General features: G+C 39.3%; 1 protein-coding gene across 1 annotated transcript in view; it reads right to left on the minus strand.

Annotated features, from left to right (window-relative positions):
* The window catches only part of SYNE2 (spectrin repeat containing, nuclear envelope 2), a 366,194-nt gene extending 354,282 nt beyond the window's left edge, over nt 1-11,912 (minus strand). Inside the window, exon 1 of the mRNA XM_006864568.1 lies at nt 11,783-11,912. Coding sequence (XP_006864630.1) covers nt 11,783-11,861 — 79 coding nt within the window. The 5' untranslated portion in view covers nt 11,862-11,912. The remainder of the gene's footprint in view (nt 1-11,782) is intronic.
* Between the last annotated feature and the right edge of the window lie 4,310 nt (nt 11,913-16,222).

The raw sequence follows: 16,222 nt of genomic DNA on the forward strand, positions 1-16,222 counted from the left end.
CCTACCATCCTGATCCAAACTACCACCATATCTCATCTAGACTACCTACCATCCTGATCCAAACTAACATCATATCTCATCTAGACTACCTACCACCCTGATCCAAACTAGCGTCATATCTCATCTAGACTACAATAAAAGAATCCTTGCATCCTAGCTAGTTTTCCTGCTAACCTTCTTTCTCCCAGATAATCACTCTCCACACAGCAGCTAGAGTTATCTCTTGGAGAATCATGTTATTCCCCATGTGGTTTCCCATCCACAAAATGGATCTTACAGCTGGCAGAGCCTTGTGTGAACCAGCCCTACCTTGTCTTATTCTCCAGTACTAGCTCCTGTCAGCCCTTGCCAGGTTCCCTTTGGTATATGAACTTGTATACAGGGAGGTTCTATCTCAGAGCATTTCCTGTACTGCCTGTGACTGGGGACTGGGATACTACTCTACCTCTCTTCTATGCTTGGCTGCTCCTTTGTGGTATTCAATTGCGTCCTCTTGGGAGAGGCCTTCTCTGTCCACCCAATCTAGATAAGTTACCCAGGCACCACCCCATAAACTCATATATAGCTTATATTTGTCTTGTTAATTTATTCTTTGAATCAGATTCTGATTTGGTGTAACTGGGGAAGAGAGTTAATCCCTCGGCAGGAAGTCAAATCAGAATGAACCATTTGGAAACCCTGACCTCAGTCTTTTCTTAACCTACAGTAATGTCGGTCACACAAGGCAGGTAGGTCCTCAGGAAACCTTTGTAGTTCACATAAATCAACACACACATTTACTTGTATGCATAAGATCAAAAGCATGGGATGAAGCAGTCTGTGTGAATCCACCTATACTTTGGAAATATTTTGTTGTGGAAACATCAAAACACCCTGAAAGATTCTGTTAATAAAATCTTCAGACTGAGAGGCACTCAAAGAACTAGTTAGTCACCATCATTAATAATCCTACAGAAGAGAAGGCAAGGTCTACAGTTGCAATGTTTTAGATAGGTCTGGAATGCTTCTCAAATTTAAAAAGGGCTGGGTTGTTTTTTTTCTGCATTTAAGCCAGGTGCCCTTCATCTCATAGCATGACGCAGCAAAGACTGAACAGACCACTAGGAGGCCAGAGAGGTCTGCTCCTCTCTAGACAGAAGGAGGTCTGCAGGAGTTGCTGCAGGTGTTTCCATTGAACATACATGGCTGCAGACCCTCACCAACTAGGAGACGTTATTCATCCAGAACAGTGTGTCTGACTACCCAGTAAGTAAGGTAAGCCTGGGCTTACTTCTGTTTGCTTACTACTCTGTAGCGAACAATTTCATTTTTCCACCACATCGAAAATTCTGCTGGCATCTGTCTCTCACCCAAGGCCACAACACCTTCCTACAAATTCCAATTCCCAACAGGAACAGAATACCCAGTAAGCAACGTAAGAACAGACTCACTTGTGCTTACTTACTCATCTGTAGTGAGTGCTTTCACATGTTTTTTCACCATAGATGACTGGTAATCCGCCCCCGATTGGGAATCTAGTGTCTCTCCTCCAAAGAAGCACACTTTTTTACAACTTCAAGCATTACATTTCTTATATTGTTGTTGTTAAGTGCCATCAAGTCAGTTCTAATTCATAGCGACCCCGTATAGGGTTTTCAAGGACTGACTGGTGGGTTTGAACTACCAACTCTGTGATTCAAACCGACCTTACAGTTCAGTGCTTATCCTACAGCGCCACACCAGGACTCCATTTCTCTTATATGTTGTTGTTTTTAACTACTGTCCAGTAGGTTCTGGCTTATATCGACCCTGTATATGGTTTCTGAGGAGCAGCTGATGGGTTTGAACTGCTGACCTTGTGGTTCACAGTCCAGAGCTGATCCTACACCACCACACCAGGAGTCCTTTTTCTTATCTGGTGGTGGTGGTGGTGGTAGTGTGCCGTGGAGTCGGTTCCGACTCATAGCGACCCTGCATAGGGAATCTAGCGTCTCTCCTCCAAAGATGCACACTTTTAGAACTTCAACTTTCCGAGGCTGTAAATCTTTACGGGAGCAGAAAGCCTCACCTTTCTCTCACTGAACAGCTGGTAGTTTCGAACTGCCGACCTTGAGGTTAGCAGCCTGACTCATAACCACTACGCTACCAGAGCTCCTTTTTACCTATCTACCACTTCTAAATTATTCCAAAAGCACCAAGTGGTAGTAAATGCCTGCTTTCAAGCACCTTAATTAACACTAATGAAGTTGCCTTTCATCAAAATTTCCCTTAAGAGTTTTAGAAAAACAGTTATTCAAGAAAACTATGATCATTAATGTTCAGATGAGAGAAATAATCTCTTGAAAAGGAATATTTAGAATCACCTCTAGTTTTTAGAGTGCAAAATCACACTCTAAACCTAACTTAATATGCTATGTTGACTTTTTACTTTGCCATTTTCAAGAGGAAATTATGTTGAGGCTTATTTTTTCCTAATCTACTGCGTCAGGTTTTAAATAATTATACCACTTCCCAACACACACGCATACACTGCAGTTCAGAAAATCTTGTATCTCTCCTGGGGCTAATTAAAAAGGATTTAGATTTCTATAAGGAATGAATGAGATCTTTGTTAACCCACTTTAACAGGGCTCCAAATGACCCTGGGTTTATCTTGCCCTAGTTTTTAAAATGTAACTGACCCAGAATAAAGTAAGCTTATATCCAAACTCCCGGGAAAAACAGAACCAAAGTTCCCAGAAGCTAAAGCTGTATATAGAATCTAAGAGGAGAAGAAAAAAAAAAAAAAAATCCAGAGAAATACTATACAATGTGACTACCTCAAGAGCTCTTAATTTTCTTTTAATTGGAATAGTCTTAATATTATAAAACTTTACATTATCAAGCCAAACATCCTTTTAAGAAAACACAGTAAAAAACAGTACCAAGTATTAAGATATCAAAAACGTTCTAGAAGCTTTTGTGTCTTTATGATACAATAATGACAGTCAATGAAGGACTACATAACCTATTTCTTTTCTCTGGGTGTAATAATCACCTAACCAGTCAAAAGGCCCCAGGGTGATTTGCTTTTATTCCTAATAACTGAGCAGTCTGAATTGCTAGCAAAAATATCACTTCCCTTTGTTTACTCTTCATTATTTTCATCAAAATTCCACATATGAAACTTTAATGCAAAAAGAGTAGAAATTCCACCCAAAAGTCTTTTTTAAATCCTATTTCTCCTTCTCAGACTTCACTTGGTGTCATTCACTCACACTCACAAAGTAAATGAAGTTTTCCCTCAGCAACATGATACTAGAACCCTAATGAGCCCCCAAACACCATCTACACACCTCAGTGCTTCATGCCTAAAGAAATCAGTTTCATCCTAACTGACTGATTTTCCTGAACACTGAACAGTTCTTCTAATTCAGAATGTTTTATAGACCTGTTTTTTATATTGCAATGATCATTCACTTATTGGTTATACAACTGTTCACTGAAAACCTGAAATACGTCAGAAGCATTGGCAATAAATATACAAGATTACCCATTGCAAGGCACCTGCATTTTACTAGCATTGTCAATTCTACATTAGTGTCGAATCCAGGTGTATTGCATACTTTGATTTTCTTAGATAAGGGTAATATACTCAAGAATGAATAACAATCTCAATGGATTCAGTAAGAAGACTACAAACTCCAGGGAAGATCATACCACATGTTTGATTTTTTACAAAGAGATGAATATATAATTTGCCTCCCAAATAAGTTACATTTGTTGTTAAATGCCGTCCAGTAGGTTCCAACTCATAGGGACCCTGTATAGGGTCCGAGGAGCAACTGGTGGGTTGAACTGCCAACCTTGTGGTTTGCAGTCCAGTGTTGATCCTACAGCGCCACACCAGAAGTCCAACATGAAGAATAAAAGTCCTGGTGTGGCACTGTAGGATCAGCACTGGACTGCAAAGTTGGTTTGAACTGCAAGGTCCGTGGTTCAAACCCACTAGCCGCTCCATATGTAAATTACATATGTTAAGTGTACTAGATGTAAGTTACATATACTGCACTTGTATTATTCATCTCTCAAAAACTGAAACATGATAAGATATCCCAGACATTTTCAGCCATATTTTGGTTTCTTTTATATGTTGAATATCAAAATTGGTAACCTGACCCTGTTAATATTAAGGAGTCTTTAACTTATGTCACAAAATTAGTTAGATCTGCAACCCATGACATCAATAGGCAACAGCTGAGCTGGGATCCATGCTCTTTGAAGGTACATCATCTATTCATCTTTGAACCCTTCACACCTACTCCACTGTTCATGGCAGGTACTCAGTATTGAAAGAACAAATGAATAAAATGAAACATTACATTGCATTTGTTATGTCTGTAAGTTGACCTACTGGAAATGGATAATTTCTAATGTTACTAAGAATAATACATAAATTGGAAGTCTCTCTGCAGGTAGATACTCAATGAATAATGAATCAATTTAAATGAAATAATAACCCAAATACAGAGACTCACATTTCACTACTGAGCTCTACCAAGTAATGATATATACATAGAAGCCACAGAGGTAATTTTTTTTTTTAATCTTTTAAGATGCACCACCTAGATGATAAGAGAACTAAATAAAACATATGAGCATTGTTTGAAACGACACAGTGACTGGGCTGAACATGGTTTCACGCAGGTTCATGCAGATGGTTAATCAGTCGCTAGCATTTTGGCAGGACTGCATGAAAGCTAACTCCTTATGTGGTGGCAAAGGTAATAGAATACACACTCTTTCCTGGTTCCTGTTTCTAATTAACGACAGTGTTCTGTATTTGAATGCTGGTTTTCTAAAGCATTGGCCTACCTCCTTTGCAATAACAAAAATTTTTGCTTCTGTTATGTAAACTGTTCTCTTATGACCAGCAAATTACTGTATTTACCTGCTAAAAGGAAATAAATTAAATCTGAAATGTATAAAGGAAAGAATTCAAACTAGTTCAAAATTGCCTACAGCTGTCATTAAAAGTCCTCCTAGTGAGTCAGGCTCATAAAGCAATTTCCAGCCATTATTACTTTCAAACGGCCCTCCACCTATGGCACTCTTCTAACCTTTCCATAGCATAGAAAGTTCTCAAGAATTCCTTTGTACCTTTTCTCTACAGTTTACTTTAAGCAAACTGATAGGAAATAATATTTGATGGTCTTATTACTCGATGTTATTAAAATACTTAGGTAAAAGGCAAGAAACAAAAAGACTCTTTCACTTTACAAACTTTCATATGCGTTCCAAACTGTAGTCTAGTCCAGGCAAACATTACCCAACATGCATGTATTTGCAAATGTTCCCTAAGCAGTTTCCCCAAATCCACTTTCTCACCCCATCCAACCTTCCCATGCTTCAAAGTCAGATTAATTTCCAAAAGCACAGCTCTGACCTCTGCCTACAAAGCTTACTCTCAAGACCCTTCAAAGCTACCCATTGTCTGCAAGCAAAAATCAAAACACAAATGTTTTGCATTTGAATTCAGTTCCCTCAAGGGCCTTAATCTCAGAAATGTTCCTGAAAGGGTTCCTAGTATGCTCTCAAAGTACATTAAAAACCCATTGCCAACTTAAAAATTATTTAATTACTATAAAATTAGTTCTGACTCATATTGACCCTATACGGGGTTTCCGAGACTGTAAATCTTTATACGAGCATCTTTCTCGGGCAGAGTGGCTGGTGGGTTTGAACTGCTGATCTTGTGGTTAACAGTCCATTGCTTATCCTACAGTGCCACCAGGACTCCTTCAAACTACATTAAATAATATAGTCCCAACTTAAAAAATCCATGATTCATTTTCAAATTTAATCTCGTGCTGTTTTCATCATATCTGTCCAATATGTCTAAAACATTGTTCCCTGAACATACCTTACTCTTTCCCACATGAAGAACTTGCCAGAAACACCATTTCAGACAAAATACAAAGTTATGTGTGTGTGTTTTGTTTTTTCAGGATAAAGAGAAGGAAACTAAGCTTTATAAAATACCAATTTTCCTGCCAAGAAGTTCTGGTAGTGCAACAGTTAAGCATGTGGCTGTTAGCCACAAATTTGACTGTTCAAACCCATCGTTAGTCACTTTGAGGGATAAAGATGTAGCAGTCTGCTTCTGTAAGGATTACTGTGGTTAAGTACCATCAAGTTGGTTCCAACTCATAGCGACCTTGTATAGAGCTTCTGAGGAGCAGCTGGTGGGTTTGAAACACCACCTTATGGTTAGCAGTCCAGTGCTTATCTTTCAGTGCCACACCAGGAGTACCCTTGAAAACCTTATGGGGCAGTTTTACTGTGTTCTACAGGGTCACTCGGAGCCCTGATATGGTGTGTAAGGATAATGGGCTGGACTGCAAGGTCAATTTGAGCCACAAAGTTGGCAGTTCAAACCCACCAGCTGCTCCTTGGAAACCCTATACAGGGTTGCTATGAGTCAGAACCTACTCATTAGCACTTAACATTAACAACAGAGGTTCCCTGGAGAATCCTAGTGCGTGCTGTGGGATAATGCACTAGACTGCAAGGTTGGTTTGAGTCACAAGGTTAGAGGCTTACATTCAACCAGCCACTCCTTAGAAACTCTAAACAGGGTCACTAGGAATCAAAACCAATTCCTTGACACTTACCAACAACATAGGGTCACTATGGGAATCCTAGTGTGGTGCTGTTAGATAAGCACTGGACTGCTAATCACAAGGATGGTAGTTCAAACACACCAGCTACTCCTTGAAAACCCTATACCGGGTCACTGTGAGTTGGAACCAATTTGATGACACTTAACACCAACAACATAGGGGTCACTATGAGTTGGAATCGATTCAACAGCAATGGGTTTGGTGTTTGGTTTATTATTTTGCCTGGAAAATAATCTGAATGGAAAGATTTAAAGAATTCTATAATGGATATCTTGGCAAAGCAAATAATTTAATAACCTAAAATTTTACGTCTTAAATTCATTTAAAACAAGGACCATCCATAGCAATACAAAATGCAAACTAAACTAAAAAGAAAATTCCATTTTTACAATGTTGTTGTTAAGTGCCATCGATTAGTTCCCAACTCAAAGCAATCCTGTATTATAGGGTTTCTGAGGATTAGCTGAGCTTCAACCAACTGGGGTTCACACCGGCCTTGCAGTCCAGCCCATTAACCCGCAGCACCACGCTGTTCAAATTCGTAAATGTCATTTCTTTCTTCTACTAGTCATCCAACCATTTCAATATTATTCTCCTCCCTAGACTCCAAGAACATACACATACTTACAAAAAGACCCTCACAAATCCTTTCATAAAGATACTTTCTCAAAAAAAAAAAAAAATCACAAAAAAGATAAACAAAAGTAAGATAAAGAGCAGTCAACTGTTTATTGCCCTGCTCAATGAATTTCATTACAATAACTGCCTAATTCCTTTGTCCTGATTCCTTTTAGACCCCAGACACATGGAGTACCTGTTTCAGAACATATCAATGATGACTCACCACACTTTAACTGAGACCATTCCGTCTTTCCTTGAGTGTATTATTCTGAGTCAGGGTGTGGCTGCGGTTGTCTCACTTAGATAAGTGTTTGCTAAATAAAGGAGGTGTTACAAGTTATGCAGTTCTACTGCCTCTACCTGCCCTTAATATAAAGTGCTGAAACAATAACAAAATCTTTCTTATTAATGATGATCATGAGGCTCTCATATTACACAAAATCTTTTCTCATACTACTCCAAGGATCACAAAGCACATGTGAATTCTGTGAAATTCAAGTTGGCTTACAAAGTGTACAAAGCCCAATGCTTTTAAGACTAATACCAATAACGTGTAGTTCAGTAGTATAACATATAAGTGTATATAATATTATCTATCAATTTTTGTCCAAACACCTAACAATCCTGCCATGAAATTAAAGTTGCTTTGAGAAGTATACTATACAAGTCCGTCTGTCCTTCCATTCTTCCTTCCTACCTTCTCTCTTGCCCTTCCCCTTGCCCTCCCTCCTTTATTTCCTTCAGAGCCTTGAGCTGAAAGAATCACTTTACGTCTGATAATAATAATAATATGGAACCTAATTTTGGGAAATCTATTCATTTCACAGTTAAGCCTTCATTCTATAGTCATGGGAACTTCTGAGTTAATATCCCAGAAAGGACTGGGCCTAATGTGAGCACACCTTGTCAGGGTAAAGTTGGTAACATCACAGTATGGGCTTTCGGCCTCTCCCCCTAAGAGAAATACATTAAGCACCACGATTCTCTATATCATGAAGGTAAATCATTCAGACTAGCTAGTGTGTGTATATCACATTTCCATTGTTAAACAGCCCAGACTAGTTTTCTACTGTAAAGCAGACTGTTCAACCTTGTATAATTCAAAATGCATCATAAGAAACTGCTAATTTCTCAGCAATTTGCTAATTATTTTGAGCTACTTGTGAACCAGAGGTGCCCATCCATATTCTGGATATAAAGTTTGCTCAGAATTTAATAGAATAAGGCTAAGACTTAAATGGATATTTCACAGACAGTTGAAAGAGGAAATCCTCTTTTTCAAGTTGGTCTTTAAAATGAATTAGGGGAGTGTAGTACAGGGAAGGGAAAACTCTGCTCCAAGTGAAAGCCCAGCTCTGCTGTTCACTAGCCATAGGACCCTAGGAAAGTACAGTGGCTCTCAGTATCTGTGGGAGATGGATTCCAGGAGGCCCCCTCCCTGACTACCAAAGTCCACCAATATTCAAGTCTCTTATAAACAATGCACATCCTCCAGTACAGTTAAATCAGTTCTAGATTAATTTAGGGAGTCCTGGTGTGGCGCTGTGGGTTAATGCACTGGACTGCAAGGTCAGTTTGAACTGAAAGGTCGGTAGTTCCAAGATCACTAGCCGCACCTTGGAAACCCTATACAGGGTCGCTATGAGTCAGAACTGACTCTACTGCACTTAACAAGGACAGAGTACTTATAATACCTAACACAGACATAATGTAAATGCTATGATACTTCATTTTGCCCTTTAAGAGATTGCATTGACCACTTAACTGCTTTTTGTTGTTGTTGTTAAGTGCAGTCCAGTTGGTTCCAACTCATAGGGACCACAGAGCAGGTGGTGGGTTTGAACTGCTGACCTGTGGTTCACAGTCCAGTGCTGATCCTACAACATCACACCAAAAGTCCAACTGCTCTTTAGGAGATTTCCCCATGTCCCTTCAAATATTTTCAATCCACAGTTGGTTGAATCTGTGGATGTGCAACCCGTGGATACAGAGATGGACTGTAATTCAGACTTTCTGAGCCAATAAGCTCCTTCTCTGTACACTGAGGATAAAAAGATCTACCTCATAATTGGTTTATGTGGATCAACTGAGAAAATATTTGTAAACATACTCAAGCATGACTTAAAGTGTGGCTCAACATAAGCAGGACTCATAGATCATGAAGTTGGCACGGGACTGGCAATCTTTTGTCCTGTTACACATAAGATTGTCCTAAGTTGGAACAGACTCAATGGCAACTAATAGCAGCGATATAATACAGGAGGTAAATGGTAATATAGGTACTCCGGGAGAAGAGAGGAAGAAGCTTGTCTCTCAAGCTAAGACAATAGCTAACCATGGGATAAATGAGGGATGGATGAGCTGGACTTCGTCCAGTGAGGAGGAGGCAGTTCAGGGGAGCGTCAGGGGCAGTCGTGACAGAAAGGGAACAGAGTGAACACAGGCAGAGGGGGCAGGGCTCTTGGAGGACTGTGGGCTGGGACTGGTGGGAATGTGTGTGTGAGGGGGGGCGACAGACAAAGGAGGGTAGAGAGGAGGGTAAGCACCAGCTCAGAAAGAGCCCATGATCCACGCCAAGACATCTAGACTTTGTCCCACATACAATGGAAAGCCATTGAAGAGAAATGTCAGAAGGGGGAAAAAACAGAAAATCCAGACTTTCCGTTTACGAGTCTCTTATATACTATGAAGTGTCTACAGACTTCCATGGTCTTGGACAGGAAGGCCTTTGACTGAAAGGTTTGAATCCTAACTATGAAAACAAATAATAAAACCAGTTGCCACCAAGTAGATCCCAACTCATGGTTGCCCTGTATGTGAGAGTAGCAGTGTGCTCCGTCGGCTTTTCCGTAGCTGTGCTATTTGGAAGTGGACCAACAGGCCTTTCTTCCCAGAGTCTCCAGGGGACTTGAACCTTCAACTTTTTGGTTAGCAGCCCAAAACATAAGCAATTTGTACCACTCAGGGACCATTGAGTCTGCTAACCTCAAGGTCAGCAGTTGGAAGCCACTAGCTGTTCCGCAGGAGAAAGCTGAGGCTTTCTACTCCGGTAAAGATTTACAGCCTCAGAAACCCTGTTCAGGGTCGCTATGGGTCAGAACCGACTCAACAGCACTTAACAACAACAACAACAACAGATGTACAACTTCTGAAAGCATGCACAGAATCGTAATGAGCCAGAGTGGACTCCTCAAGGAAGGTGGGTTAGCTCTGTGTCATGCATTACTAATCTTCAAAGCACATCTGTTTTACAGACGAGAAAACAGAGACTCAAGAATATTAAGTGCCTGGCCCAGGTTCAAAGAATTACTAAGTAGCAGTACTAGTATGCAAATCAGATTTGCCTATTTATTGATAACACTAATTTCTTGAGCTATAGTACACATTTTATAGGCTACCTGAGTTACTACTCGCTTGCAACCAAACTTCACAGAAAAACAAAACTCTGGCTTTTTTTTTTTTTTTTCAATTTGATTCTAGCTAATTATCAATATTATGTATTTTAAAGATTTGCTTATTGAAAAATGAAAATCCTTACCTAAAGTATTACAGCTCAACTATTTACATGTCTTATTACTCTATGCAAATGACATAATATTTATTTTACAAGCCTGACACATACATTAGACTCGACCACAATAGCTATTAATTTACACCTCAATCCCAAAGTCAAGAATGTATTCAAAACACATTTCTAATTAAAGAGAAAATTTCAGAAAGAATGTCACTTTGGCATCCTTACCATAAATGACTGTTGTCGTTGTTAAGTGCCATAGAGTCAGTTCCGACTCATAGCGACCCTGAACAGGGTTTCCAAGGTTGTAAATCTTTATGGGAGCAGAAAGCCTCATCTTTCTCCCATGGAGCAGCTAGTAGTTTCGAACTGCTGACCTTGCAGTTCACAGCCCGATTCATAACCACTATGCTACCAGAGCTCCTTATAAATGACTGTAAGCCTATGATATTTAATTAATATTCTAACAACACTGTACAAACCTGTCCATACTCTAAAAATGTTTAGAAATAGTTTCAGAAATAGTATCAAATACTTGCCATACCCATATTTCTTCCATACCAGCTAACTTTGTCCCATCTCCAAGACATGCTTTATCAACACAAGTATGCCAAACTCCCCAAGAAGCTCCAATAAAATACAAACAGCACTTATTCTATATAAATGCACACATGGCAAGAAGATCATTCACTTACAATGAGCCTTTAAATACTATTACTTCCTACTGTGGCAAAATAAGAATGTATCTTTAAAAGAGGTTATGTGAAAGATACAAAAATGCAAATAATGTCAGGCAAACTATGGCTAACTAATTTTTACTGCTAGAGTAAAAAATTGAAAATAAGTAATTTCTTCCAAGTGTTCTTTATTTTTCTAGGGAGCTGAACTAGCAATAAAAACTGGGGAAAATACAGACATATGGAAACCACCATAAGAGAGCAGAAATTAAGAATTTGTAAATAGATGAAAGGTCGCCACAGTTTTTGATCTACGCAATGTTAATTACCTTGCAATGAAATCTGGAGATCATCGATGCCCAAGGAAGCCTGGTCATCTTCGGTGGCAGGCACAGCACAAGATGCCATTCTTTGAGTCAGTGGAGATTATATCATGCCCATCTCAGTTAAAAAAGTGAACTAAAAGAAGAGAGGAATGATCATTAGTAACTTTGCAGCTATTTCTAAAAAAACATGCATTGCCAGGAAAGAGCAACCAAACCATGCCATCTAAAAGAGGCACAGCTTCCTAATGGGTGTTTTCTTAGTTCGTGAAGACAATGTGACTACGCCTTCTTTTTGAATCATAATCAAGATTTTTGCCCTGTGACCTATTCATGCTGTTTGGAGTTGCTGGAAGAATGCCAAAAGAACTAGTGTTACAGATTCTACACTAGTGGTAAATAGAAAAACCAAGCAATTAGATTCAACGACTTGTCCAGAGAAAGTAAAGATGACACAAACCCCTTAGCTAGACATGTGTGTGTATGAAGTTGTTAACCTTCAGCCCACCGAAGTTTCTTTAAACTTCAACACAAGTTTCTTTTTGTGCTTCATAAATGTTGCCATTCACTGGAAACAGTAACAACTGAGCTGCATAGTTTGCGAAGTGAAACTAAAACAGCTAATACAACAAAATGACTATTTTGATGAGTTCTTTTGTATGGGAGTATTTTCTCACGGGCTTACTTTCTCACCTACACTTTTCTTTCCCTAAGCCCACCTTGACTTTTAAGAATCTTAACATTCAGGGCAATTCTTACTCTGCAACTCTTTTGATTCATATATTCAAACACCACAATTAGTATCCTGGGGTCTGAGAATAAAACATTGATTTCTCCTGTCTTTCATATCAAAATAAACTTTACCAGACATATAAAATGTAAAATTGACTCAGGGATGGATAGGGGAATGAATTAAATATATAGATAAATGATAAAGCAAGTATATCAAACACTAATGATAGAATCTGAATGTTAGGCATATGAGCGTTTCCTGTAAAAGCCTCTACTTTTGCTATGTTGTTTAAGCGTCGTCGAGTCAGTTCTGACCCAAAGCAACCCTCTATAGGGTTTCCAAGGAGCGAATGGTGAGCTTGAACCACCAACCTTGCAGTTCAAACCGACTATGCAGTTTAGAGCATTAACCCACAGCGCCACACCAGGACGCCCTACTTTTGCTATATGTTAGGCCATTTTCATATCATAGTAAAATGTTGGAAGGAAAAGCTGAAAAATAAATAAACCTAAGTGGTGTCAACAGCTACATAGAATCATATGAAATGTTCAATAGACTACTTTTTAAAAATACAAAGAATACGAATCATTAAAAAGTTAAAGGTAGATGAGACTTCAAAAATCTTTTAATCCAGCTTTATTCCCTTTATTTATCATAAAAATCTTCCATTCTCTTCCCACATAACTCACTATTGTCAAAGACTGTACTTACCAAAACACCTTGGTTTATCAATAATTAACTTGTTTTGTTCTCTGAATTGAGATCCATCAGAATGAACCTATATTAAGTGTTATACTACACTGAGTTGATACCATTTCAACATACACACACACACACACACACACACACAAATCTGTTTGCAGTTCAATGGCATCCAGCGGCCTGAGACAAATCAAGATGCCACTGTTTTCAGCTTTTTCCTGTACTGAGGGTGTCTACTACTCCTTCACATACCTTGAGCTCCTTAACCCAAAGTGGAGAGAAAGCATGTCTTCATTTTGTTAGGAGAAAAACTGAGCTCCAGAGCAAATTTCTAAAGAGCACCCACTATTTCAAAGCAGGACTAAGAAAAAAGAACAATAGTAGCAAATGCTTACACAGCACTTATTATATTTAGGCAATGTTCTAACATTTGCTCATATGGCCTCATTTAATCTTTGCAACAACTACAGGATTGAGGCACTACATTTTATAAGCCCCATTTTTGCAAAGAAGAAATGGAGCTGAGATACATAAATATCATACACAATTATATAAGGACACACAGCTAATAAACTATGGTACCAGGATCTGAATCCAGAAGGTCCAGGCTCTTAATCAATATACAGTGGTACTTCTTAGAGCAGCTAAAAATTTACTCTGTATTACTGATTAAGATCTTTTTCTCACTCATTTGTTTAAATCATTTGTGGTCATCCACTCGTTGAATGAGTTTAATGAACAGAAAGGCAATACACAATATGGGAACAAGGGAAAAGAAGAACTGAGAAGTGTCTACGGTAAATGTAGTCCTGGTGTAGTGCTGCAGGATAATGTACTAGACTGCAAAAGGTCGGTTTAAACGGACTCTGACTCAACAGCACATAACAACAAACAGTAAATGCTATGACATGGAGTCAATTCATAGGTAAATAGGTGTGCTAAATAGATTGAGTTGTTGTTAAGTGAGTGTCAAGTCAGTTCTGACCCATAGTGACCCTATGTAGGGTTTCCAATGAGTGACTGGTGAGCTTGCAGTTCAAACTGGCTTTGCAGTCCAGCACATTAACCCATAGCATCACCCCAGGATGGAGTCCACCTGCATATATGAAAAGAGATGGTGGTGGATATTTCTACATACATATTTGCAAATGTTGAACATGTACTCATATACGTAATAGAGCATATTGTGTGCACAGTTATAGAAACTACTTAGGCATCAGGACTAAACCACTTGAGAACATGCAAAATGCAGCTCATAAAGATAATGTTCTACACCCTAGTCTGATGAGTAGCATCTGGGGTCTTAAAACTTGCAAGCAGTCACCTAAGAAGCATCTGGAGCTTAGAAGAAAAAAAAAGAGAAAGAAAGAAAACTCAGGGAAGCAATTCATCCAACGGACTAATGGGCCACATGAACCACAACCTTTTCTAACCTGAGACCAGAACTAGAGGAGGTGCCTGGTTACCACCACCAACCACTCTGACCTAGATCAACAGAGAAAATCCTATTCAGAATGCATAAAAAATGTAAACCAAAATTCAAAGCCAAAAAAAAGACCAGAGTTAACTTGTAGGAAAGAGACTAGAGGAACCCCCAAGACGACCACCCTGAAAAAACACTACAACTTAAAACTGAAGACACTCTCAGAGGCCACCTTTCAGTCAATAATAGATGGGACTATGAAACAACCAATGTGAAGAATGTGCCTCAGAACAATCAACTATACAAGATCAAAAGGACAACATTTGCCCAAAACCAAAGATGAGAAGACAGAGAGGGACAGGAAAAGCAGATGAATGGAAATGGGGAAGCCGGGGAGGAAACGGGGAGAATGATGGCACGTAGTGTGAACTGCAATCAGTATCACAGAACATGTATGTATGAACTATTGACTGGAAAACTAATTTGCTACATAAACTTTCATCTAAAGTGCAGGTGGGGAAAGTCCGGTCCCCAGACCTATGCTGTAGTTGCCAAGTGCAGACCCATAATGACCCTGTATATTGTTTTTAAGGCCCACAAAATCATTTGGTCTGCCTCTGCCAAGGCAACTGCAGTTCTAATCATCACATTCAGGGTGAGTTAATTCAATGTCTGACCAAATATTGTAGGCTAATTTTTAAGTGGATAATTTTGTGTGGCCTCTGAATGAAGTTACAAATTTTGGCAGGATAAAAGCCTCCCCATCCGTGACCTAAAGCATATAAAATGTTTAAGTGGGGGGGAGTTTGTCAGCTTGACCCCACCAGTCAGCTTCATGGGAAAACAGCCTGGAGATTGGCTTCTGTAAAGATTACAGCCATGAAAACTCTATGAAGCTCAATTCTACTCTGTACCACATGAGGTCACTGTAAGTTGGAATCAATGAAAAACAACTGGGGCTTTTCTGGGGTAGAGAGGTACTCAACGGCATTTGTGTTAGATTCAGTCCCCAAGGGCTTTAATCATAGGGTAGCAAAACACTGAGCTCAACATAAGAGATCTATGCAGAGAGTGCTACGGGACAAGGGAGAAGGCATGCCCCTACATAAAACTGAAGATGCAAATGACTGTCAGGATTGTACTGTCATTTAACTCCAAACAATTCCGCTACCATTATATGGATGATACCTTGAATTCGGTAAAAATATCTGAGTCACCCAACATCACTCAATATTAATAAATAAATATTAATAAATAGGTATTGAATATAGGAGAAATAATCTAAATAATCTAGATTTCCTTTATATTCAAAGTAAAAACAATAAAGTACATGTTTGTTGTTATTGCTAAGTGCCATCGAGTCAGTTCTGACCCACAGCGACCCTGTGTAGTGTTTCCAAGGAGTGGCTGGTGAGCTTGAGCTGCCGACCTTGCAGTTCAAACTGACTTTGTAGTCAAGTGCATTAACCCACAGTGCCACACCAGGATTCCAAAACACAGGCTGTTGTTGTTGTTGTTAAGTGCCTTTGAGTCGGAGCCGACCCACAGCGACCCTGTACAGGGTTTCCGAGGGTGTAAATCCTTACGG

The sequence above is a fragment of the Chrysochloris asiatica genome, unplaced genomic scaffold (assembly GCF_000296735.1).
Source record: "Chrysochloris asiatica unplaced genomic scaffold, ChrAsi1.0 scaffold00067, whole genome shotgun sequence".
NCBI lineage: Eukaryota > Metazoa > Chordata > Mammalia > Afrosoricida > Chrysochloridae > Chrysochloris > Chrysochloris asiatica.